Source organism: Parasteatoda tepidariorum, chromosome X1, assembly GCF_043381705.1.
Source record: "Parasteatoda tepidariorum isolate YZ-2023 chromosome X1, CAS_Ptep_4.0, whole genome shotgun sequence".
In the NCBI taxonomy this organism is placed as follows: domain Eukaryota; kingdom Metazoa; phylum Arthropoda; class Arachnida; order Araneae; family Theridiidae; genus Parasteatoda; species Parasteatoda tepidariorum.
The window spans coordinates 71,839,494-71,867,219 of NC_092214.1; the positions used below are offsets into that span (position 1 = coordinate 71,839,494).

Here is a 27,726-nt window from a genome sequence, read left to right on the forward strand (position 1 = left end):
TATTGCAGTTTTTCTATTTTGATCACTATAAAATTCCCTATGTTTTAAAATATTTAGTACATTATGCCACAATTATTATAAAATTTATATTTTGTAAGATCTACTGGATTTTTTCCTATCTATGTTGACAGCTATACTTAAGAAATTATCTCTTTGCAGGTTTAGAACGCCTAGCTGAAGAGTTGATGGGAGCACGAAAATGGAAAATTCTTGTTCAACCTTTTTCAGGTAATATCTTATCACAACTATTTGTGATTTTACTGATAAGTCTGACCACATTTCAATATTTTAAGTAACTTTCACAGTTTATTTTTAAAATTAGTATCACCTAGTTTTTGCTGAGTAAAGTTACAACAGTTTTTGATTGTATAGTTTATAAAATTATAGAAATAAGTCATGCAGGCTGCATATTTATACTTTGTATGTATGTTACCTGTTGACTTAAAGAAAATAATTGCTGGTGGTCTGAATGTGTGTTTGCTATTAAGCTAGATTGGCTAGGAAATATTGTGATTCTTGTATAAATATCAAAATGTTCTTAAATGGGATCTATTTGAACTAAGGATTTGATAAGTATTACAATTTTATTTTTTATGCAAATAGGCAAAAATGCATAATCTTTATCAATATATGCTCTATTGATCTATAATACTATGGAATCAGAATGCAGTTTCCTCTTGATATTGTGAATCAAAGGAGAATAATTCTTATCTACACTATTCATTCGATATTTTAATTAGGCAAAAATGTCATCAATTCAAGGTAGGTTTTCTCTTCTGATGGACTTTGTGGCCAAATGTGTATCATTTGAAGATGACAAAACAAACAATTATTTCACTTATCTGCAAAAGCTTAAAAAAAACCTTTTCTTTCTGGAAAATCACTCAAACAGGTTAATGAATTAATGATTTCAGTAAAAAAGGCTGTCTGCTATTCTCCCATATTTCTTTTTTAGCCATGTATTGTGGGTGGAAACCTTGTATTGTGTCTCTAAGTGAAAGTTTACCATTTAGAGAGTGGGCAAGTTTGTTTTGATAGCATTTTTTTCATTTGGCTATTGTCTTAAATTGCAGATTAACCAAATTGTTAAATGTAAATCAAAAGTCAGTGAGAACAAACACTGCATAAATTTTACAAAAATTTTCTAGGAGTTGATTTTTTATAGACTTGTTCTAACATTAATTTTGAGTCACTGTAATTCATTTCATGCAACTGTATCAAGCCTACGATCTACATCCCTTATCAATTTAAGTTCAGGAGTATTTTTCCATTAACAAATCCTTTCACATGGTTGAAATTTAGGATCTATATTTTTTTTTNTTTTTTTGGGGGGGGGGGGGGAAACTTATGTATTGCATAACTTTCAATAAGGGTTATTCCACCAATTACTTTTTTTTTTAATTTTATTTTTTTATATTGGATAAGTAGCAAAAGATCCAAATATGAGACTTCCATCTTGGTAAAAGAATGTCAATTAGGCTAATTACCCTGATAATTACAGAATGTCAAAAGCTTCTAAAGAACTTGTCTTGTGAGTGAGGAAGTCAGGAATTAGCTTTTTACATATACAGATCTGTAAATAATGCTTTAGAAACTTAATATTTTTAATGAGAAAAAGTTTCATAATTTTTATATTTTATGTGTCACTATGTATAAAGAAATTTTCTGAAATCATTTTTATAAATACATAGATCTAGAAACTGAATGTCCCTGTGATTGGTTTCCTGAAGACACCTGCTATTTTTGTTGTGCCAAGAAACAACCACCTTATGTAAGTGTGCCTATAATGTTTACATTATACTGTTTGTTATTTATATTTGTATGTTTTAATATCTCCACAAAGAAAAAAAAGTGGAAGTGTAAAAATATTCTGTTAATTAGTCTTTCTTTTTTTAGTGAATTTTTTTAAGAATGGAATAATTAAATCGAAAAATTGTGATTGTTCCATAAGCCAAATTTTGTTTTAAAAAATATATGAAGTTGATTACTAGTTAATTGGTTTTATTTCTATCAATGTTTTGGAAGTATCTAATATCTTTTAAATGTTATGTTTGCTTGCAAGCAGACATAAAGGTAGTTTGAATGAACTCTGTACAAGAATGTGTCCAGATTTTTTTTCTATACGTGTGAAATATATAAGAACAATTCAATCAACTAACCAGAATGTTCAGGAAACAGCAAATTTTTGATATTTGAGCTTTGAAAATCTTAATTTTTTATATTACTTCATTTCCATTGGAGGGGGGGGGGAATGCTGTATCTTAAAAATTATCAAATGTGTCCAGAATAATGACGAAAAAAAGAGATAATTAAACATTAATAGTCTTTTATCAAAATTATTAATGCTAAGTGAAATGGTTAACAGGTATAAGAAAAAAATGCAGGAAAGGAACATAAATTGTTGTATTTAAATTACATCACTTTTTATTATTTAACACCAAAATTCTCAGTGTTCAGTGTTTACTGGGAAAAGTGCTGGATCATAATAAATAGGCCAATAAAAAAAGCAAAAGTTTATTTAATAAAAGGGAAGAAAGCTGAAGTTTTGAAATTAAATATCAGAATCGCTGAACATCGCAAAATACTAAAGATCGATAAATGAGAATGAAAGACTTATAGCTGTGCAAAAAACAAACCAGAAACCAAAAAAAAATTCAAAATTGCTCTTCTTAAAACGAAACCTAGAAGATGAAAATCTCATGTTTCCATTCTCGTTCTCGTGTTCCAGCGTAATTTAAGGAAAAAGTTACTCTTTTCAAATGCAGCTCCATAGTTAAAACAATAGTTTACAAAAAATAATAAACAGTTCTTAATTCTCAAAGCAAAATTCTAATGTTGCAGAACTCGAATTTTCATATTGTCACATTTTAAGAAAAATCAGGGTTCCCACGGTCCTTGAGAGTCCTTGAAAGTCCTTGAATTTTTTTTGTGCTAAATTTAGGTCCTTGAAAGTGCTTGAAAAACGTCTTAGGTCCTTGAAAAACTTGATAGGTCCTTGAATTTGTCCAATACTGCCGGCGGCCCTTTTTATAAAACACCTGCGGATCTTTCTCGTTCTTTCTGTTTTGTTCCCGAGCTCTCTCACGTGGTTTTTAGCGCCACCGTTTCTAACCGGGCCTAGCGTCTTGGTGTCGGCCAAGCGCGCAGAGCACAGCAGACAATCAATGTGTTCGGGGCGAGCCTCCACTTCATCTTCTGTCGCATATGCTTATATCTTCTTTTTTCTTATCGAAACTGGAGTACTCTCGAATTTCGTAACAATATGTACCTTGTAGTTTTCAATAAATTTGCCGTTTTACCATCCGCACTTGTCCTTACGTTTGCGTCATTTCAAAACTTTATTGTAAAGCGTATTCGCAAAGGCACGGCTTCGTATTTGTGTTATGTAGTTTAGACTAGTTATGCCTGGGAAGTGCTATTTTAATCCCCAATGGATGGATAATCNGTAGCTGATGTTACATGCCTCTACGATTTTCTAGCAAAACTATTGCTTCTAGAAGAGAGATGTTGCATTCTGAGTCCGTGTTGTTTTTATCACAGTTATCTAAAATACGCGTAACTAATTGTCTCCTATAGTGATACTTCAGAAAGCGAATAACATCCTGGTCCATGAGTTGCAACACAGAAGTCGTATTTGGTGGTAAAAATACGAGCTTTATACACTCTGACTTTTTAAATGGGGGTGAGCTGTGCAATTTTACGATTTACTTTTAATAAATCACTGTCCCACTGTCAAAGTTCTTTTTCAAAAAAATGGGAGGTCATCCATGCTTTTTGATTAGCTTTGTAGTTTACAGGCAGTTTTTTAACATTTTTAAAGCACCTTGGTTTTTGAGATTTGCCTATGACAGTTAGTTTTCGCTTTTCTGAGCCATTCATGTTAGCACAAACAAGAACTGTTATTCTCACTTTGGAGGATTTCCCATTAGTGGATTTTTCTCCTTTAAATTTTAACGTCTGATTGGGAATCAATTTGTAAAATAGTCCAGCTTCATCAGGATTAAAAATGTCTTTCTCTTCATGATTCTGTATAATACTCGGCCACACTTCAGTTTTCCACATTCGTTGCATCAACACTCGCTTCTTTTCCAATAATCTTTCCTTAAGAAATATTATTCCGTTTTTTTGAATCTATGCAGCCATCCATTGGAGCACACAAAATCCCTTTCCTCTAATTAATTTTTCAGCAAACTCATTTGCTTTAATTTGAAGCATAGGTCCGGTCACAGGAAGATTTCTATCCCTATGAGTGGCAACCCATTTTAACAAAGCTTCTTCTGCGTTTTCTCTCAGCTCCACACAGTTTTTTCCATGAAACCATATTTTTGTCGTGTGCGGCAAGAATTGCACTTCAATTTTTCCAAATGTTTGAAACTGTAGATTTTGACAACGCAAATTCCTTACACAGTGTCAATTGATTGGTTCCATCTTCAATACACTTTACAATTTTAATTTTTATCTCTACTCTTCTTTTAAAGTTATACAGATAATTAGATAACCAGTAAAATAGAAAATTGATTTTCTACGTTGCAAGTTTTGTTTTAAGAATTGAGGAAAATTTTCTGTCCCTCTTTTGCTCTTTTGATTAATTGTGTTTTTTTTTGTTGTTCATAGCATATTTTAAAGAGCCTTCTTTTTCATCATTCGATAAATCCGGCGATGGGAAACACTTAAAGTGTAATTTTCAACGTTAAGTTTTTCTTATAAAAATTGAGAACAATTTTTTGTTTTATTTCTGTTTGGCTTTCCCATTTTTTTTTGTTATGATGTGGCAATTTTAATGAGTACTACTCTTAGACATTTTTAAATCGATGTATCGCAAATTATTGACTTAACACAAATATCAGCAGGCCGATATAATTACTTTCATTTTAAGCGATGCATTAGGAATCTGATTTACTGAGTTAAAGAAAAGCTATTCCATTTTTTAAATCTACTATTATTAATCTATGATGTTTTATTTGATGATGAATAATCATTATGCCATTTTTAAGATCCTTAATTTCTTGAAGAAAAGTCCTTAATTTTTTTGGTAAAAGTCCTTAAAAGTGCTTAATTTTTGCTTTGATAAAAGAGTGGGAACCCTGTTTAAGTACAATGTGAATCATAAATGGAAAATATTGAGGACCATTTCTAATGTTTAAGGTAATAAAATTTTTCTATTTTTATTACAATAAAATTCCCCATATTTAAAATATTTCGTATATCATGCAACACTTATCAGGAAATTTGTATTTCGTAAAATCTACTGGATTTTTTCCTCTTCATGTTGGTAGCTATGCTGGTGAAAGTAAAAAAAAAATAATTTTCTTCTGAAATTGAGTGGGAACCCTGGGCAGAGATTATTACAGTAAAAATTAAGCTGGATCTAATATATATCTAGAACAGTTTGCAGATATTGAATATAATAAAGTTATACACAAAAACTTCGTTTAAATTTAATTTTATGCATTCATACTTTAGCTTTGCTCAAAAGAAAAAACATGCTTACTCTAAACCAAATTAAGAAATAAAGAATTTGCAGATCATAATATTAAAATAAAATCTTTTCATTTTAAAGGAAGTTAATGAAAATTATTGTAATTTACGGTGCTCTGATTTGTCCCATTTGAAAGTTTCTTCTAGTGAAATTCATTACTGTATCTCCACAGTTCCTTTGCAGACAAATAAAATGATAACCGGAAATATGAACAATCCTTTTTTTTTTGTATCAGATTTTTAATATAAGGAACTCTATGTCTTATTTTTCATAAAAAAAGGGGAAAATCGTTTCTTTTCATTTTGTCCTTAAATTTTTGAATTGTTCTTGATTTCTGCTAGCACTTTCTTTCCAATTATTTTTAAAATAAATATATATATCTGAGGTCAAAAATAATCTGCAGAGACTATGATATTCTTCACTGTCCATTGTTATACCAAAGGGTTTCTGCTACCTAGCTTTTAATGATATTTTGCACTGAAACATTTTAATTCTCTGTGTTAAGAAAAATGTTATTTTTATAGGATCCTGCCAGTGGTATTATTCCTACTGTGGAAAACTACAATGCATTAAGATTAGATACAGACGAACATTCAGCATCGTCTGATCAGGGTAATTTATCAGGTAAATGTGAGAACTTTGTTTTCTACTCTAACAATAATGTAATTAGTAATGTAAATCTATAGGTCTTAACTTCTTGGCTTTATAGGCCCCATTATGATAACAATCAATTTGTTGACTAAAAATTAAAACTTATTCTTTCAGATTGGTTACAAGCATATCGAAGATTAAATATTAATTGAATATTCAAATTAATTGATAAATGCAATCATAAAATTATTCAACCAATTACATTTTGTTCAATGTTCACGATAATTTTCGATAAAACTGATATGAATCCTTAACAGCCTACTTGGAATTTTAAATTGATATTTTTAAAACAAATGGAATTTATGACTGCTACAAGATACTAGTTTTAACTTATTGGCATATTAAAAAACTGATCACTAATTCTGTATTTTAAGAAATATTGCTTATTTTTTTACATTATGAAATTATAAATAAAATAGATATATTAGATAAAACATTACCATAATTACATGACATAACATTAACGTATCAGTTTTAAGCAGTTATTTATGTTACTAGGTGTAAATTTTCCATAAAAATTTTTTAAAAAACTAATAACCTTTTTTTTTTAAACTGAAATTAAGATATGCCTATTAAAACCAATGTAGCTTTTTGGATGAGGCTCATAAAATTTTGAAATTCATCATCGTAAAAGCCAAGCTGGAATTTTCGTACTGTTGGTTGAAAGATATGGCATTAAATATTGCTTTTAATTTTCACAACTGAAAATATGACCTAAAATTTTTTTTGCATTTAATTCATAATTATTTTTATTGTTAAATTTGTTTGTATTGACTGTTTTTTGATTGTTTTGTAAGCGGGCTGTAAAATTGCAAGACTCTGCTCAAATGTCTAATTCCATGACTGTTCTGAATATAGTATTAAATTTTTTTCCCTCTTAATGCATTTATTTATAAGTGAAGTAGTGAAATACTTAATTTTTGGAAACTAATTCACTAGTGTATTTTTATCAAAAATTGAAAAGCTATTAAAAAGTCTGATAATTATGAAATATTTCCTATAACAACACAAAATGAGTATGATAGCTATAATTTTTTAAAAGTATCAATATTTAAATTTTTAAGATCTTTGATCCTAAATCTTCCTCCATAGGGCCTTTTAAGGGCAGTGCCTAAGCCCATGTCGACTGTCTGCCTTTCCCTCATGCCAGCCCTGATTACTTCACTGTGATAATCCATTGGTGTATTTTGCACTATGATAAAAAACAATTTCTAGAACTCTTGTATCCATTCATTAGGTTAAAAAGATGCATTTGCCATCTTTAAAAATTTCTTTTCAAAGAATTCAATCAATTATAGTTAGTCATACTTTTCTTATTTTTATGAACTCATTTTATAAAATGTTATTCCCTTTGGGTTCATTTATTTTCAATTTATAGCAGTGGGATTCACATCCTATCTGTTGATTCTTGTTTAGGCTTTGCAGTTGCATGTTATTTATAGAAAAGGTAATATTTTAATTAGTGCACTAATATTTTAAATAGTACTTTATGTATGTTAAAGAAAGTTTTGTTATTATCAATTATTCTGTTAGTTTCCTATTTCTTAAGTATTGTTTTGTCAAATTTAGTCGTATTTCTTTCTTTTTTTTAAAAATTTTAAGGCTATTTCTTGCACTTGCAATATAATGACCCCACATTAGAGGTTCATTTTTCTTTGAATTAAAGAGGCCTTAATATCAAGTGTCGACTGTATATGGTATTACTATAGAAAGTGCGAAATCTAATAGCTGATTTTCAACAGGGGAAAATAACATCCAAATTTTTTTATTTCCAAGTGCAAAGCATGTAATTTATAAGTACAAAATTAAAATGTCTTGTTGTTACAGGTTCCTTTACTTCTTGCCCCTCAAATTTATCTGCATGGCATAATGTTGCTTTGCCTAGTGGTAATACTGTAAATTCTTCTTCATCACTGGATCAACCTTTGGATTTAAGTAAAACTTCTCTGAAAACAAACGCTAATGACTCCAAAGCAATTTCGAGCAAGTCCCAACATTCCAGAAATTTAAATTTTGATGATGATAGATTGTGTTCAAAATCAGTTTTGAAAGTTCCTCAGATCCCTGTAAAGCCTGGGTGAGTTTTTAAGTAGCTATGCATTTATATTTTTTCGATAGTAACTTTTTCTTAATCTTTTTTTTAACTTCGATTTTTTTTTCTTTATTTCGATAGTCAAATAAAGAGAAAAAAAATGTGAAATTTTTAGGACTGAGCTTAATGGTGATGCCTATTTAAAGTTTCTTCGAATTATACTCATTACATTACAGCCACTGATGTCCAAGAGAAAAGTAAAACAGAAATAATGAATAATAAGTAAATTTGTATTAAATGTAAATAATTTGAGTTTTCAAAGTAAAAGTTTTGTTTCGGAAACTAGAATGATTTTATTTTCATAAATTATTTTTAACAGTGTCTTCATTAAAATGCAGCAATTTTTAAGAGCATTTATAGATAATATAGAAAAATGAGACTTCAAACTTTTGTTTTAAGAGTTAAAAAGAATTTTTTTTATGTTTCTCGTTTGCTTTTTTTTTATAGTTATGTTTTTTTTTGTCTAATTTCATTATTTTTTTAGCAGCAGCAATTCTAATTACATTGTTTGTTTTTTCATTATGAAATTTTAATTTTTCTTTTTTTATATAAACTTTTTTTTTTTTTTGTTTCTTTATATATTTATTTGTATAATAATTGTATATAATTTTTTTATAAACTTATAAATTTCGCTAAAACTTCTCACAAAAATGAGTCTCAAGTTAAAAATCTTGCATTAGCCATTGTTGATACCTATAACAACCTGTATCTGCTGCGTTGGTGACAATTTCAATTCTTCCAGGATTTAAATTTTTTTTTTCTCTAGTTGATTTTTTTCAACCATCTTAAATTGAAAATAAAATATTATAAAATTAATATTTTAAGACAGAACCTAGGTAGATAAGTACCAAAATCTGTAAAATACCAGTTTCTTCAAGAAAAATAATAAATTTTTGTTAGGCGTAACAAAATCAAGAAAGTGTGTGTATGCATGTTGCAGTCTAGACCGTTCCAAGTTATGTGCAACAGATTTGAGTTAGCAAAAATATAATGTAACTCATTTCAAATAAAAATTATATTATATTAATACAAAAAATAAAAATTATATTAATAGACAAATATATATAATATGTTTCCCATAAAATTTCTGTGTTAATTAAATATCTTCTGCTAAGAAAGTTAAAATTACTTTTCAGCACTTTCCCTTACAATTTTATGGTGAGAAAAGCTAACTGCGCTTCTTTAGGAAAACTTTTTTTCTGAATTATATTATTAAATTTCTATCTTCTTATAGGGCAGGTAATAAAAAATCAAGGACCAGCAATGAAAGTTCCATGCAACTGTCCCCTCTCAAGCGCTTTAAAAGCACATGAAGAAAATATTTTTTCTACGAAATACATGTTATTAAGTAAATAAAGGAAAACATTTTAGTTAAATAGTTAGTGCAATTAAAATTTTTAAGAAAATGGATTGTATGTTAGACTACATTTTGTTAGCAGACACAAAAATAATCTAAAACCATAACTCTTGTTTGTTTTTTTAAATGTATGGACCAATAAAACTTTTTCATCCAAACAGCCTGGTAAAATTTCAATCTGATTTTTTACTCATGTGAAAATTCTACTTGTGATCTAATTTTTATTACCCACAGTTTATCTAAAATTTAGAAATGTCAACACGTAATTAAAACTGAAATTGTAAATTTCTATAGTAGTAGAAATTTATTTATTTATTATTCTTTTAAGTAACCAAATTCTTGTTTACACTCAAAATTTTAATATAAAAGCTGATAAATTCAAAATTACGAAACTCAGATAAAATTATAACTCAAGCAATTATGCGAATATTCTAAATTATTGAATTTTATGAGTAAAAAATGAATGCATAAAGTGATGTGAACTTTAAATTCAAAAACTTTTTTAATTATTCAGTTTTACTTTACAAAATTAATATTTTGATTTTCTAAATCAAGCTCTGGTTAAAAACACAAAACAATGTATTCATAACTATCTAAACAATTGTAAATAGATTATTTAAGCTTTATCTCAATAATATTAACAAGTCATAGAACTGTGGTGGTTCAGGGGGTAGAGTGCTCGACTCCCAATGAAGTGACCTTTGAATCCCAGCGATAGCTAGGTGACACAAACTCCACACCAGCCTTAGCGCTGATGTAAATATCCTCAGTGGATCATGTGTTAGCCACCTCTTGCTGTCAGGCTAACTGTGAGAGGTTTTCATAGTTTTAATCTCCATGTAACTCAAGTGTGGGTTAGTTCCATCAAAAAGTCTTCTGGATTGGGTGCAGAATAGCAAGGCTACAGAGTTGAACATCGGTAATTGTTAACTCAAAATTGGTTTGGCTGTTCAATGACGGTTATGAAATAAAATAAGTCATAAATTTGTTCTTGATTTTTGAAATTTGTTATTCTTATATTTACTGATAAAGTTCTTATTGCCAAATCATGTTCTTTTAATCTTAGAAATCTGACAAAAAAGTAATATCTAATAACTAAATATGTAATAGCATCATAACCAAAGTAATCAAGCACATTAAAAGTTTTTCAAATAGTTAAGTATTTTGTGAGCCTTATTGTATTTACTATCTCTTTTAACTGTATTTCAGTTAGGGCAGTAATTGCAAAACAAAAGTTTTTGCCCAATAGGTAAAAACCTATTTCATTTCTTTAATTAAATTATCCATATTTTATAAAAGTAAGTTAGTACATTTTGTACTAATGAAATTTTTTATTTGCTTGCAATTACTTTAGAAGAAAAATAGGGAGACAGTTATTACAAAAAAGTGACCCATAGATTTTTTAAAGGTGAAATTAAGTTTATTGACCCTAACAGAAATGGTACCTCAATTAAAATTTACAGTTCTGTAGGGAAAAGTGTTATTTGCAACCTGTAAGTTATATGTTATTCAATTAGAATAATCTATAGAGGCACTTATCATTCTTGGGACAATAATTACAGAAAAGTTGGGAACACATACATAAAAAATGATATGTAGAACAAAATATACTAATCATTCTAAGAATATTGATTATATATGCATTCAAGTAGGCACTCATACTATATCAGAACGAACACAAGTATGCATTTATCACTAACACTTTCATAACATAGTAAATTATTTAAAAAGTTCAGAAATGCATCTTGAGGACATGGGGCAGTAATGACATTTTTCCCACTTTTTATTATTTTTTTAAAATTTAATTTTAATACAAAATGTGTCTGCATATTTATTTTTTACTCTTTGTGAATATTTTAAGTAAAACATATNAATACTTGCGAGTCCACATGGGCGTCTACTGAGCTGGGTTCGGTGAGCACTCTAATGTGCAACTCTGCTGCATTTTACAAGATATTCTCCATCTCTGACTTTATTTTCCACCCTCTGATATCGAACCGAAAAAACTCTTGATCATTTTATGATGGCTAACATAATCAAGAAAAGAGTCTTTGTCAGAAACTAGTTATTTTATCATGATAATATGAAGTCTTTGAAAATTATTTTGCATTTTTAGTGCTTAAAAATATTTTTTGAGTGCTTAAAATGTACTTTAAATGTGCTTATTTTTTGTTGAAAGATTTGGCTATGCACCCTGTTATTTGTATTATTTATGTATTACAAGGTGTGTAGTGTTTTCAAAAAGTGCTTAAAGGTGTTATTTTTTGTTTTTTATTTTTTTCTTCAAGCAGCGTATGTTGCTTGGCTCCATTCTTTCAAGCTTACAAGTGCTCAATTTTCTTTTTCAAAAGAAACAAAAGGATCTTTTATTTTCCATGTTGATTGTCACCAAGAAAGTATGCAAAATGCTTGGTTTACACGACAGCGTCATTTTAAAGGGTTGCCACTCCTCAGGGAAAACCTGGAAAATACTGAGAATTTAAAAATCATCTAAAATAACAGGGAAAATGCAGGGAATTTTAAATTTTCAAACTGGAAAATAGGGAATTTTTGTCTTTTAAAAAATGCAGGCCCCTCAAATCGCAGGGATATCTGAAGATGATAGTTCGGCTGTATTAAATTATTATAGCATTATTTCTTTTATGTTGAGCTGCTCGTTATTTCTCTAAGTTTTTACAGCAACTAAAACTAGCATCGTGATCCTAGTATAACACATAAGAGTTTAGTGAATGTGCTTCCTCCTAATATATTGTGTATAATATGGGCAGGGAAAGCACAGGAAATTTTTTTTAACCTATATGATTATCACCCCTGATCAAATACAATCCGTTTCTGAGTACTGTCGTCGATATAGTACAAAAATGCTAATCGAGGACCCATTGGATCAACTACATATAGGTCCATATACGTGTGCACTGATTCTTATTCGGTGGGAAGAATTGTTATACTTACATGCGCAACTGTGTTGCGTTTTACAAAAGACTCCTGCCGTTTGAAATTCAATCAAAAATCTTTTTGTTTTTGTTGATCACAGGGACCAAACTAAACATTGCCAAATATTTCCTCAACAGCATACTTCATATCTTTATCACTTAATTACCTATTCATTTATCTCAATTTTGTTAATTATAACAAATAAAGGACCCTGGTAGCAGAAACCCTCCAACATGACAGATAGTGCTGCATATTAACGCAACATCTGCAGATGTTTCTCAAATCAAATTTTTTTTTAAGTATCTCAGTATTTGCTGACTATTTTTTCATCTAAGAATTTTTCTTTATTTATTTTTTTAAAGCAAGCTTAAAAAATTGCTAAGAGAAACAAAAATAACTTTTAATTCCTGAACTTCATCAATTATTGTTTACTTCAGTTCCTTAAAAAAAATTGTTTGCTAATATGCTGAAGAAAAGTGATTGTTTTCAAAATTCTAGATAATGGTAATTTTGGAAGAAAAAAAAGAATTTAGAGACAAAATATTTAAAAAAGAAAAAAATGAATTCTTAATTTCTGAAAACTCTAGTTGCTTGTTTACAGACTGTAAGGGCTTTTTCCATTTTTTAAATCTCAATTATTATTTTACATCATCCTATTTAGTTAAAATCTTATAAAAATGTTAATTTAAATAACAAAATGTAATAGAATTTTTTTTTGTTTTTAAATTTTATCTACCTAAAATTTGCCTATTTTCAAAATCACATAGATTCAGTTTACCTTATGTGTACTAGTATATGCTTAATTTTTTTTGAGTGTTTGAACTGTTCTAGTCTAAAGTGTTAGTGGCACAAACAAATTTAAATTTATGAAGTTTCTGCTGCAGAGTGATTTTTGTAAACTCTGCTACTGGGATAGGGACCATATAATAATTTAATTTGGTCAAAAATGTTGAATTGCAATGCTCTCTGTATTTTTAAATGTAATAGGGGCCCGACACTAATTTATATGTGTTATTTGAATTTATTTAGGTTCTCTTAGTTCACTTTATTCTCTACACATATTTCATATGTCCTCTATAGCTTTTTTAAATTATTGTATTAAATGAAAGCATTTTTTTACTTAATTGAATAAAAGCACTTATTAATTTAAAATACAGAATAAGCAACTCTATATTGAATACCGTAATTTCTGATATCTAATCCGTAACGACTTATAATCTGCTGCCCTCATTTTTTGGTGAAATGAAAATATAGTGGCATATAATCTACCTTGATCAACAGTGTCATTTTACAAATTCTTGTATTAATGCTGAAATACTGCATTTCAGCTATAGTGTAGAAATAATTGTTATTGATATAATTAAAAATCACAAGCCACATGTATTAAAATGAAATAAAATTCTAAAAACTAATAAATTAAATGTATTAATAAATATAAAAAATTAACGCAACAGAAATTTACGAAGAAATTATTACTTTTCATTATTCACTATAATAACCCTTCAAAATCTGATTCTGAATTAAACAAATTTAATATATCATAATCTAAAATTAAGTTACCAGGATCGCTAATATCCCTATCTGTGTCTTCACTTTTTTTGTAACTTAGCAATCCAAAAATTAAAAACATGACCCATTGATAAAGTTCATTTTCCTATTCAGGCCTAGTGGGTTTTCTTTTTCTGTCCCATTGTTGTCTTTTAGTCATAGTTGAAAGTTTTTCTTTGTATTGACTCCAAAGCCTGGTGTTAGATTCATCTATATTCTAGAATCTGAATGCTGCACGACTGGTCTCCTTCTCCATTAAATCAGTTACTTTCAGCTTAAATTCTGCTGTCTCTTACACGCTTTTTGCAATCCATCTTTTTTCCTTATTTAAATAGAACTTGCACTGCTGAGAGTCAGAACAGAAATAGTATAGAATGGAATCTGATTGAATTATAGCTGGCCAAAACCAAAACAAGTTTAATCTTTTTTTTTACTTCCTAAAATCTTTATGTGATGTTATTGGAGCTGAGGAGTGGTTTGCTTCTTTCTTACCACTGAAATCATTAAAGAAGATGGTTTAATAATAATAATTAAAAAACAAAAAGAGGTAAATCGAATGAGTAAAAGAAAAGAAAATACTATATGAAGAAAAAGGGAATGTATGAATTCAAATACAAATAAAGTTAGAAATAAAAATTGCAGAAATTCTGACTTATTTGTTTATATTTATTTTCCAGACTTACTGGTTATCATATTACAGTTTAAAATAAAAATGTAAAGTTAATAAAAAAAATTAAAAAAAACTGCCTTTTCTGAAAATTGCCACCATAGCTGGTTTTAATTCAGAAGACCAGCTTCCATTTAAAAAAAAGCTTCATTGTTTTTTTTTTTTTTTTAAATTTTTTCCAGATCATACGGAATAATGCCTGGACAGCGCTCNTTGAAAATGATTGAAAAATACCCTTAATTTTTTTGGTTTATCAACCAAATTTTAAAAACTTATTTTATGTGTAGGTTTTAAAAAGAAAACCTGTATTAAAATACCTATTCAGAATTAACCTTTTGCATGTTATCTAAGAATTGTTTTGAATATTCATATGTAACAGCATTTGATTGTGAAAATAATATGTGATTTGTAGTACAATACTATAATTAATTTGATTATGATATTTTACGAGTTCTATATAAAATTTTAAGTTCTAGTATTATCATTTATGTAAAGCATTGAAAGAAACTACAGTTGAGTAGTGCAGTACAGTTTTAATTAATTTATCTTTCTTTCCATTTTTTTCTTTCTAATTGTTACTTATTTAAAAATGATTCATTAAAGTATATGGAAATAATACTAATATTTGAATCACATTGTTATTATTAACTTTAAAATCTGTTTTTAGTACTTGATATTTCTTTAAGGGAAAAAAAAGTTTTTTCTGTTTAGTTTGGAAGAAACCCATTTCTTTTGGGGTGTTCTTTTTCCTGCAATTTTTCTCACTATTAAAGAAACTTGCCATTCCTGATCATGGTATATAAAGACATAAGATAAACATATCCAAACTGGTAATTGTGAAGAATATTTTAAACTTATGAAACTAATTTCTGTATTGTAAAATTGGGTACTGCATGATGATTTAAACAAACTGTGTGAAACATTTTATCTGGAAATAAAATTAATCTTTTATAAGATTATGAAAGATTGCAGAAAATTACAGAGAAATTTAATTACAAAAAATTTGATGTTTTGTTCTGTGCAATAAAACATAAATCTGAAACAATTTCAGATATAATTTTGCTAAATTTATCCTTTGGGTCCACACATTTTTGGTGTATGATCTTAATTATGTGTATTTGTTTAACAGGAGAAATAAAACATTTCTTTTTAACTTAAGAAATTATAGACAGAATATAATAATAGAATCTAAATTTTTGTCAAATTATAGTTACATAATTTTTTTTTTCAATTACAACGACATTAGTTTCATAATGTAAAAATGTATTGAATTATTAACCTCCATGATATTAGTTCTTGCTTTTTCTGAAATCAAAACTGGTGTTATTTCTGCCTTTTCCCTTATGGTATTCAATGGAAAAGTAGTGTGTTGCTTAATATTATTATCTGATTTGTAATTTTTTTAAATACATTTTTTGTCAATAACCAATTAAAATTTGTGAAATGCAATTATTAATATACAAATTAAAATAAGATTTCTAATGCCTTGATCTATCTAAAGTGATCTCTGTAAAGTTTATATTTTCATTTGTAATCTTTTAATTATAGTATATAATATTTTAATCTTTTATTCATATTTCATAGGTACTCTCTGATATTCAACAGTTAGCTCTCTTAAATTCAACTGAATCGATTCAAAATCTTAGCCAATCACTTTCATCTTTAAAAGACCTTAAGCTACCACTTTTGCCTGATTTAATACGACGTTTAGCAGAGGAAAGAATAGATTTTGAAAGAAATATTTGTCAAGACTCTGATAATGTTGAGGATGGATCTACAGATGTGCAGTCCGGTAACTTATCAAATGTGATACTTAAAGTTCCGTCCTTTAAACCTGTAAAATCTGCCAAGATGAGAGATGCTGAAGATTCCCACCTTCCTGATGTATCTTCCTCAGAACCCTCTACTGGAGCATCTAGTCATCCATTCTCAGGTAATAAAGGGATAACTGTTACTCTGAAAGAGTTGATAGCTAGAAGTATTAGTCAAAAAGTAAACTGGAATCTTGAAAATAAAAATATAGAGGATGATCAAAGCATTGAATTTCCTTTTCCTTCACCTACTAATACAGCTGGTTCTGCCTCATGGAATGGTGAATGTTTTTCCAAGATTGAGAAAGAAAGCTTGTCAAATAATATTTCCAGTTCAGCTGACAGTTCCAAAGTAGGAAAACGTACTCGTCCAAAACGAGGGCGTTATAGAAATTATGATAGAGATAATTTAGCCCGGGCTGTTCGAGCTGTACAGAAAGGTGAAATGAGTGTTCATCGAGCTGGAACTTTTTATGGTGTGCCTCATTCTACTCTAGAGTATAAGGTTAAAGAGCGGCATTTGTTAAGGCCTAGAAAACGCGATATTTTTAATTGTTCTTTACTATCTGATGGATCTGATCCAATTCTTACATCCAAGCTAACTACTTTGGCTGAAAGAAGTAAGGATAGTAAAAATTCAAAAAATAATCCGGTGAATGTTGAATCATCTGGATTGCCAAATAAGTCCCTACAATCTCACCGTCCAACGATGGACTCATACCCGTCCCCTTTATCTTTATGGCAAAATATGCCTTTTTTCTCTCTGGACTTTTCTAAATTAGGTTCTGATAATTTTTTTGCATCACAAATGATGCGGAAGCTTCAAGAAAATGCTCTTAATGAAGAATTGCAGAAAAAAGGTAAAACTAACGATTTTGGTATTATTGAAAATATAATTAAATCCACTTTGGAAAAAAATTCCCATGAACACAAATCATCTCGGATTGATGATATCGATTCAGCCACTGTTTCTGAATGCAAAGAACTAAATGATGAAAGTGAAATATAATATCTGTGTTCCAAAACTTGGCTGTTTCATCAGGCAGTGCTTATGAGCACTCTAAAACAGCTTTTTTTTTAGTAAAAGAAAAGAAACTTTCAACTTGATCTATTTCCAGGGTGCCTTTTTGGCATATCTTTTCCTGGTTTGAGGTTTTCCAAGCTAGTCTAAAATATACTGTGATCTGAAAGAAAACAAAATGGATTTCTTATATATCTTCGAAAGAAAAAAAAAAGGAAATATGTGAAAGTTTATTACTGAGAGTGTAAAATGTTTAGCAATATTTATGTATAAAACTATATTTACACTGGAATTTCCTCCTACAATTTATGTAAAATGTAAATTATAGAGTAATTTTATTTTAAAATTTAAGTAATCCATTAAAGTAAAGCTTTTGAAAATTTTGCATTTTTGTAAGTATGATGCATGTTTGCTTGGCATTCATTTGCTAATTCAATTCTATGATATCAAATGCCTATGAGGCAAGAAAAATATTATTTTTGTTATCTTTTTTGAACAGTTTGAAATGGTCTTTCAGACTTCCTGTTGTAAGATTTATCAATGGACTGATCTCCTAGCCTGATTGAGTAACTGCCATTGTTGGTTTAATTTGTTATGTTAAAAATGTGTGCTATGTCTGGAACAGTTTATTTTTTTATTAATAATTGAAACTGACTTTAAAATATTATATTAGTCTCATTTTTATTTGGTATAATGTGCTGTGAAATATAAAATAGCTGTTTTTTCCCTTAACTATTTTTCTATCATCCATTCTACTACATTTATTTCTTACATTATTAATATTGTGACAATTTAAGCTACATTAATGCTATGTTTTAAAGATAACTTAGTGAACAGTGATAAATGAACTGTTTTAAGCTTGGTGGGTGTTTAAAGTAATGAACTATAATGTAATATTTTGTGTTTTAAGTTTTGTTCTCCTACTCAAATTGAACTCTATTCTGGGATGCTGCTTACTAGCCTTTTTAAGGCTTCATCCTAGTGTTCAGGTTCTTATGGTGTGTGGTATAAAGTAAAATAAGAGTGTGCAGTGTTCGAGTTATTAAAAACATAAAAGTGTTAGACGATTACCAAATAAAAATACTTTTCACTAATATAAGCTCTTTGTGGTTTCCCTATGAAATTTCTTTATCTTAATTTTATCAAAAGTGTGATGGGCTTGTTAAGTGAGTTCACGCAAGCTCAGTTAAACACTGGGGATAACTTAAATAGACTCATGTTTTGTTTTTTTTTAATTTTTTATATATTAAATTTAAAAGTTAAATATAAAAACTTTCTATTATATAAAGTGCCAAAGTTTGTGAATTATACAAATAATTTAAAGATTGTTTTCTTTTGCAACCAACTTCTAAAACTAAATAGTGAAAAGAACCATTTTACTTTTAACACTTTTTCTTAAAACTGCTGTACCTTAATTTTACAGCTGCATAACTTAAGGCATTGGTGGTGATACTGGATGGTTAATATTAAAATTATGAATAGAAAAAAAGATTTCTATAAGTCAAAATGCCTATTTAAAGGCTTTTGATGCACTGATTCTATAGGGCATATCCTTAATTTTGTCCTGCACATGATGCATAAAATGAATATATTTATCCAAAAAAAATTTGGATTTATGTATCTGCCTGAAATATCTTAGTTAATACTAAGTATACATGAAAATAATTTCATCCCTATTCATAAAAAAATGTATAAAATTACTATTTCTAACTGTCCCTTCACCATGGAATCACCCTATTGGTGATATTGTCTGTCATTTTATGCAGCTTTAATGTAATAATTTTTTTATTACCCAGGTATAGTTATTAACTTTTTAGTATAGCTCTGGAAGACATGAACTGGTCTTTCTCATAAAGTTTGTTTGATATGGTAATTAAAGATACTCTGTGCATGTTAAATTAGAAGTTTTCCATATTTTTACAATGAGAAATAGTAATTGTAAGTTAATTTTTTTTTATCAAAGATTAATTATCTATTTATCTGTCTGATTAGGTTATATAGCTGCCACATGATACAAATGAATTTTTTAATTTGGATCAATTGGTGAACTAATTTTAACACCCCTAATTACATACAGTTGAACTCCAATAAAAAAAGATTAGTCTAAACCAGGCCCTTACAGGTTAACCAAAAAATAGTCTTAGAAGAAAAAGCTGACAAAATATTTGATGACTTCATAAATAAATGCTGTTTTTAAGTTTATAATTTTTCACCATTGAAATTTAACTAAGATGTTGTGCTTTGTCTTGAAATTCTATAGCCACTCATATAATCATATCTGAACTTATTTTTTCTTGAAAGTGGTAGAGATTTTGTTTTATTGTATATGTTTGTAATCCAATTTTTTTTTAATTTAATAGTTGCATCTTTGTTTAATTTAAACCATTGCATATATGACTAAATTTGAAGATTAGAAAAAGTTTCGTTGAAAATATTAAAAAGGACAAAGTTTAATTGAAAATGGGAAGCTCATATTTTAGAAAATAAAGACTAATCTTAACTAAATTTGTTTTTCAACTATTTAAAATTAAAACTTTTACAAAATATTCTTAAGTTACTTTGGTAGTGTGCAGATGAAGTATTAATAAATTGCTACTGCTAAAATTTATATATCCTAATTGCATTTAATAAATATCATTCTAATCAATCTAAATTCAGGTTTTTTTTAAACATTTTTACAAGAGATATTTTTCAGCATATGTACTATCTAGATGTAAATAATTTTATGTTTCTGTGGTGTTAGGGTTTGTTATCATACTTTTTCAGCATATATATTTACATGTAAATCTGTGTGTATGTAAATACAGTATAAATTTATGCATGTATAGCATTATTTCCAATATCAGAAATAATATATTAAGATTTTTCAAAGCTTGAATGTAAAACTTAATTTTCTCATCCTGATTGTTTTTTACCCGGTAATTTTCACCATTTCTTATAACAGTGTTGACTCTCTTTGTAAATTTAATATTTGCTATCAATTGAAATTATAAATTTTGTATAAGCCCTGACCAAAATGTAACTAAAATGCCAAATCCATTTTAGAAAAAGAAATCTATAATTGTCTAAGAATATTGTTTTTGTAATAGTCCTACATTTAAACATTATAAAGAATATTTTAGTCTTATTTCAGAGGTCTGTGTGCCATATCTCTTATATGGATCAACAAGATAAATTTAGTGGAAAATCTTTCAAGCAAGTTATATTTTTAGTTAAATGTGCTATTTGGGTTTCAGTTGTTTACTATTGAAGTATACTAAAATTATTTACTTTTTACGCATTTCTGGTGTTCATGCTTAATCCTCTACTTCAATAATATTGAATTTATTTAATTAAATATGCTTAAGTGAATAGGATGTGCAAGTAATATTATATGAGGATAACTTTTATTTCTATAGTATTATCAGATTTAGAAATGTTTGCATGCTTGCCAACTAACTAAAATTAATACTTCGTTTTTTACAAAAAGTAATATGAATGCCGTTAGTGTTTACCAGCTGTCAGAAGTTAATCATAGCTCTTCTCTACAAACACTATAGTAAACTATAATGCATCTCAAAACCCTTGAAAATAAATGGACAAAAAATTTGTATGGGAATACAAATTTTCTTTTATGTTTATACTTTCTAATCTATGTATTAATGTATTCCAGGTTTCTACCCTATGTTGAACAACACTGGTTCTCTATTTTACTATTCCTTTGCCAATGTTTGAACTTTAATTGCCCCTTTAATATCGAAATGTTTGCCATGACTGGTTACTAAAAAAAAAATTGCAGATTGATTAAAAGAAAGAACATAATGCCCTTAGTCTTCATTGAATTATAAAGAAATGGTTTGATTGTTATTTAGCATTGAACCAATTTTTTTAAAATTTCAAATTAGTAAAAAAAGAGAAGATAATAGTAAAGGATATTAAGTCTTGGTGTTTTTGAAGAAAAGAATTTTTCCCTTACCAATTTATTTTTCTAGAAATATAAGTTAGGTTAAAATTAAAGTAGTAATATTTAAATCTAGTCTTAATTTAATTTGTTTTCATTTCAAGTAATGATAAACAGATCAAAAGCAATTTGCTGTAAATATTTTAATTACAACATTAACTTATAACATATATTTGGAAGATATCCAAACATTCCTAAAATTCCTCTGATATTCAAATAGAAAATAGTAGTGATTGATTTGTTATTTTAAACTCCTATTTTTTTATGCAATATATTATCTTAGTTGATGCATTGAATATTCTCATAATTAATATAAGTAATGAACTTATCAAAATTTTAAAACCTTTGTAATCTAAATTTATTTTAAAATGAGTAATAGTAATTAGTAAGCAAATATTCTTATAACTAAATGATTCCTTTTTAAAGCCATTGGCAAAGTTAGCCAGCATACAGTTGCAAGTATTATTTATTTTTATTCATTCCAAGCTAAAGCTAAAAAATTTTTCTATATGGTATATGCCACTTTAAACAAATTGATACACTTTTTAGACTGTGCTTTATGTTTAAAAATATCAGTATTTCTATTATTATTTTTTTTAATAAATACTTCTAACCATACCAATGGCCACAACATTCCACATTTTTTTTAGTTTATAAAAATTTGTTTTTCTGAGCCATTGTTTTTATTTTAAGGCATATATTTTTCAATATTTATTTTTCCTTTTAGTTATTTTAGGTGTTTTAATGTAATAAGTAGTACTTTTAGTTCATATTTTATGTTGGGCAAAAGACCAATTTTTTGGACCAAAAATTGAAATTTTGTGTGTTCACATCTGTTGCCATTAAGTGTTTTGTTAATTAATTTTTATGCTTTTATAAGAAATATTGCTATTTATTTAATTTTATGTATACACTTCTAAAATCAATTATCTCTGTTTTTGTTATTAAAATTTTATTTTGATTTGTTGTCGTACTTTTTGTTGATTGTGATATTCTAGAATTAATTTATATAATTATCTTTTTAAAATTATGTTATGTTGGTTATTAGTTATCATGCTTACCAATACTGTTAAAAGTTGTGAAGGTTCCTGTTAATTATGATAGGTTCCTGAGTATTTTCTTGTCATGTTTATTATCCATTAACTTAAATGATCTGAAAACTGAAAGTTAACTGTCTTATATGAGCTTTTTAGAAGAATAATGTTAACTGAATTATTAATGTGCTCAAACTGTTAAATGTTTTTATTAATCAGTGAAAAGTATCCTTGTCATCATAATCGACTCCTGAAGGGTATTGTACTTTGATAAATATTTTACTTTTATTGTGCAAAATATTTTCATAACATAAAAATCTAAAAGTTTTAAAGAAATTCTATTTTCCCTACAAAAGAAAAAAAAAAAGAATGTTCAAGTTTTTACTTTGATCATTTTGTTAGATTTAGAGTGCGTAAAAATTTGAAATTGTTGTCTTATGACAGAATCAACTGTATGTGAATGTTAATAAATGTAAGATATATATTTATTTTTTTTTCTTTTAAGTATTAATTTAGTAACTCAGGATTAAATAAAATGTGACTACTTTAATGAAATATCCTCTTTTTTTAAAGAAAAAAAAATATTAGCCTACGACATCTAGTTGGCTGAATACTAATTACTTTTTATTTCTAGAATGAAAAAAATTAAGTGAATCTTAAATTTTTAAATAAAAGCACATACTCAATTTTATTTTGCTTTTTTGAACCTCTAATTTGTACCAATTTGAGTTGTATATGTATTTACGAATACTTTATATTTATTTGTAGTTATTAGTTATGGTTTTTTCATCTTTAAATAAATATATCTGTATTAATTTTAAAAAAAATATTTTTATTTAGTAATAATTTAGTTTTTAAGATTTCTATCTCAAACTAATGAAAAATATTCGTATTATGAAGCATAATTATTATGACTGTATGAGAATATTTTAATTAAAATTAAAGATATTACAATTCAATTTAATGTTTACTGTCAATACTTATGTGGATAGTCTTCTTTGGGATTCTTTGAAAGTAATTTATTTTCATTCTAGAAATAGCATTTGCGGTGCATGATCTGTTAAAATATTTCATTTGAAGAATCATTGAGCCTACACTGCTCGTCCTTATTGCTAACTAATGATGAATAAATTTTTTGAATTACATTTTGCGTGAGTTTAATTATTTCACAAATTATTGATACATTAAAATTTGATGTGAATATAACTTTTTACTGTCCTCCTTTTCTGTGTAGAACATATTTTGTTACTGTTCCTATGACTCCCAACTTTGTTTTCATAAACCTCGATGTTAATTGACATCACCATGGGAGTCACTGGATTTCTGTCCTGGTGTTTTAAACTCTCGAAAATATTTAGTGTTCTATCTTAATCCTATTAATTTGAATTAGAAAAATACAAATTAACAATTATGTACAAAATTTTAACTCATTAAACTTGGGTACCATCCACAAAAATATTGGGATATCTTCTCTATTTGTTTCAGAACTTTTTCTGAAAGAATTTTATGAAGATGAAAAACTTGATTCCAAACAATCCAGTTGAGCAGTAATGTATCAAATCTTGTATGATGAGGATTTGTTTGAAAAGTGTAATTTATTTAAAATGGTTTTAATCCAATTAACTCTTCAATAATTTTAGAAAAAACGCATTTGAAAATTTAAACTTTATATGCTAGTTAAATATTTGGTTCATTAACGGTGCAATGATCTAGCAGCCAAGTATCTTTTTGATTGCAAGATGCTTTTCACAGTAATTATCTTTTTTCTTTATCTCTTTTTTTTTAACTATATTTTTTCTGTTTACAAACAGTATTAACATTTTATTTACTGTATTATTTTAATTATTAACTGTTACTTAACATTTAAATTACAGTATATTTTTTTTATTCTGTTTACAAATTGTATTTTAAGTATAAATTTTTTTTTGTTAATGTATTTTTTTAATTGTATTGTACTTGACGTTTAAATTACAGTAATAATTCAAGCAAAAGATATGGATTCAAATGTATAAACAGTTAGATTTTAAAGTGATTCTTCCAAAATATACTGTTTTGTACAAACTTGTGACGTCTATTTTTATCGACTAGTAAAAAATCTAATAAATCAATTGCAGAATTCTGCATAGGTAATTAAACAAAATCTAGCCTAAAAGTTTTGTTGGGGACTTCATATTGAAATAAAATCAGATAATCATTTATTTCCATCACCTATTTTTGATAAAATGATACAATATGATTGATACGCCTCTAAACTTTCAAATGATTGGGAAATCTTTTTGAATGTTTGTGACTTATGTTTTTCAACAGAACAACTTCAAAAACATTGTTCATGTTAACAGTCCTCTTTTTATTGACTATGCAAGGAGCCATTTTTTTTAAAAAATTTTAGAGATAATTAAATAATAAAAATCAACTTTTTGAATTATTATGTGATCCAATTATAAATATTTTAACCATTATTAATTTGGAAAATAAAAATGGTTATAATTATCCATTATGTTTGAAAAGAAACCTCTGGCACAAAATACAATTAGGTTTAAGTTTTCCTCCCACTTTTAAATTTAAAAAATGTGTGTGGAATAACAAGATAAATACCAGGTAAAAAAAAAAGTCACTGAGCAGTTAGTATGAAACAGTTATGCTTGTATAACTGCCACTAATATACCTTTCTCCCACTATTAATTAATGTGTTCCACTATTGATTAATTCTCCCACTATTGATTAATGTGTATAAGATATATTAATCTTAAAGCTCTTCTGTCTTATAATTTACTTTTTTCTTGCATCTCATAATACAGGGTAGCCTGGAATCCTCAAGGGATTAGAAAAAACCTGTCTGTAAAATCCACTATGAATTTTGGGGAAATTAAGTGACTAATAATGATAATTAGTTTAAATCTATTATTAGGCAATGAAACTTTCAATTTGATATGATTAATTATCTAAAACTTATCCAGTAGTACTTTCTATTAAATGCTTTTATTTCTTATGGCATTAAAATATACAAATTTTTGATGTCAATCAAATCTATCTTTAACTCTTAATTTAATGAACAGAAATTATAATTTACATTTTGTTTGATTTTCTTTCTTTTTTTTTAATCTTGAATACAAAATTAAGAAATTTGCACTTAACAAATTCTTAGTGCATATAAATATGTAAGTAAAATTCTCAAATACCATTAAAATTATGCTAGTTTAATTTGCAAAATTTTTAGAATTTTTCTCTGAAAATCTCAGGGATTTTGATGGCAGAGTAGCCACACTGTAATGCTTTTAAAAACAAGACTCTCACTCAACTCATGATATGCTTTGCTGCTATAAGCAGTTTTATTGTATTACTTTATAGTCTCTAGTTTTATTGTATAAGTTACTATATCTAGCTGACTACACTTACGTATGGGTCATTCTCACAAAAAGGTGATTTTCTAAGTCCCTTAGTAATAAATATTAGAAAATACAACAGATTTCTTAATATTTTTCTTCATCATTTTTTGCAAAGTTCTAACTAACAAATCATATGCATTTCTGCTAAATGTCTCCTCCATGGACGTAACAAGTCCACGGAGAAGAAGACGCAGTCAATGGAAGAGACAATGTGTTAGATGACCATAATATAATTTTAATAATTAAAAAACTATTTTCTTTTAATTGATATTTTTTAAAATGCAACAAATGTGTTAATTTGTTTGTATTTTTAAGGAAAATCAATTAAGCTTAACTTTTTCTTGTCGGAGAAGTAAATATTGGCAATTTTTCTAAATTTCTGTGATGTTTAAAATTTTTTTTCTCTTCAAATTTTAGGAAAAAAATGGCAAAACCAAAATGTAAAAAAAGAAAGCAATCAAATGTTCAAATGCAAAAGAGAAGGGAACAGCTAAAACTTAGTATGAGACAAGCTAGACAGAAATTAAAAGAAAACCCTATACCGTTTGAAGAAAGTTAAAAAAAAAAAAAGAGCAAGAAACTTTAAAATCTGTATCAGAAAAAGATTCGACAGAAAAATCGTGAATAATTGTACTTAAATTTCTAGAAATTGATAGAGCAACAAGAAGAAGAAAAGAGAAAAAACAAAAACATTATTTGGATGACAGTATGTTTAACTTGCATAAAATGTTCATAAAAGAGTACCCGCAACACTCAACTTTCATGTGGAGTCTGAATTTTTATTTCAATAGTCTTTACATTTTAATTTATTAATATTCAGTAAGAGTTACTTAAAAAATTGTACACCTAGGTTAAAAATGGATGTTTCCTTTCATAGCAGCATGATTAATCGGAAGTAGCTCTATCTCTAATAATGAAATATTTTATTATTTACTTATTAATGTTAAACACATATCAGTTGTACCCAATAATTAATGAATTAGTCTTCATTGACATTTTATAACAATAAAATGTCTCCTTCGTTGACTATTATATCTCCTCCGTGCACAAGGCAGAATTTAAAATATTTTAAATCTTGTAAAAAATAAAATAGAAAACTTGACCATTATTGTAAGGACATGTAACAAAAATAAATAAAGGCATTTATGTAATATTTATCACTTTTTTAATTACTTTAATTTAAGAAAATTTTTTAGTCTATTTATACCTTTTCAGTGAGAATGACCCGTATATAACTTAAGAATTCTAAATTTAATAGATGTATCAAAAATATATTTAATTGCTAATACAAGTGAACAAACTACTAAATCAGATATTCACTACTGAAAAAAAAATAACAGGCTTTTTATCTGAACAGATAAGGAAATTATAACTTATGTCAGAATAATTTCACCTGTATAAAATTCCCTTATGTTACGTTATTTTGACACAGCTCATCCCTGAAATTATTTTGCCTTGTCAGAACGGGCTTGTTAATTATGCAATGAATAGAAAAAAGTAACTTTACACTATTTACTATAATATTTAAAATATTTATTTGTATCAGTAATACATTCTATTTTTTTACAGAATTTAATTTTGATGTGCAGCCGCTAATTTAAATTATTTTACCTGGTCAGAGAACAGTCTAGTTATGCAATAAATAAAGTAACTTGCCACAGTTTACTATAAATTTTTAAATATTTGTATCAGTAATATGTTCTTTCTTTACAGAATTTAATAATGTTGAACCATTGACTGAAATTATTTTGCCTCGTTCGAGAATAGGCTTGTTAATTATTCAATAGATAGAAAAAAGGAACTTAA

General features: G+C 27.4%; 1 protein-coding gene across 1 annotated transcript in view; it reads left to right on the forward strand.

The window, feature by feature from the left end:
* The window catches only part of LOC107453839 (Ecdysone-induced protein 93F), a 30,335-nt gene extending 12,701 nt beyond the window's left edge, over positions 1–17,634 (forward strand). Inside the window, exons 2-7 of the mRNA XM_071187271.1 lie at positions 160–228; positions 1,692–1,771; positions 6,004–6,103; positions 7,958–8,207; positions 13,842–13,893; positions 16,313–17,634. Of these exons, the coding sequence (XP_071043372.1) occupies positions 160–228; positions 1,692–1,771; positions 6,004–6,103; positions 7,958–8,207; positions 13,842–13,893; positions 16,313–17,548 (1,787 nt within the window). The 3' untranslated portion in view covers positions 17,549–17,634. The remainder of the gene's footprint in view (positions 1–159; positions 229–1,691; positions 1,772–6,003; positions 6,104–7,957; positions 8,208–13,841; positions 13,894–16,312) is intronic.
* Positions 17,635–27,726: the final 10,092 nt, after the last annotated feature.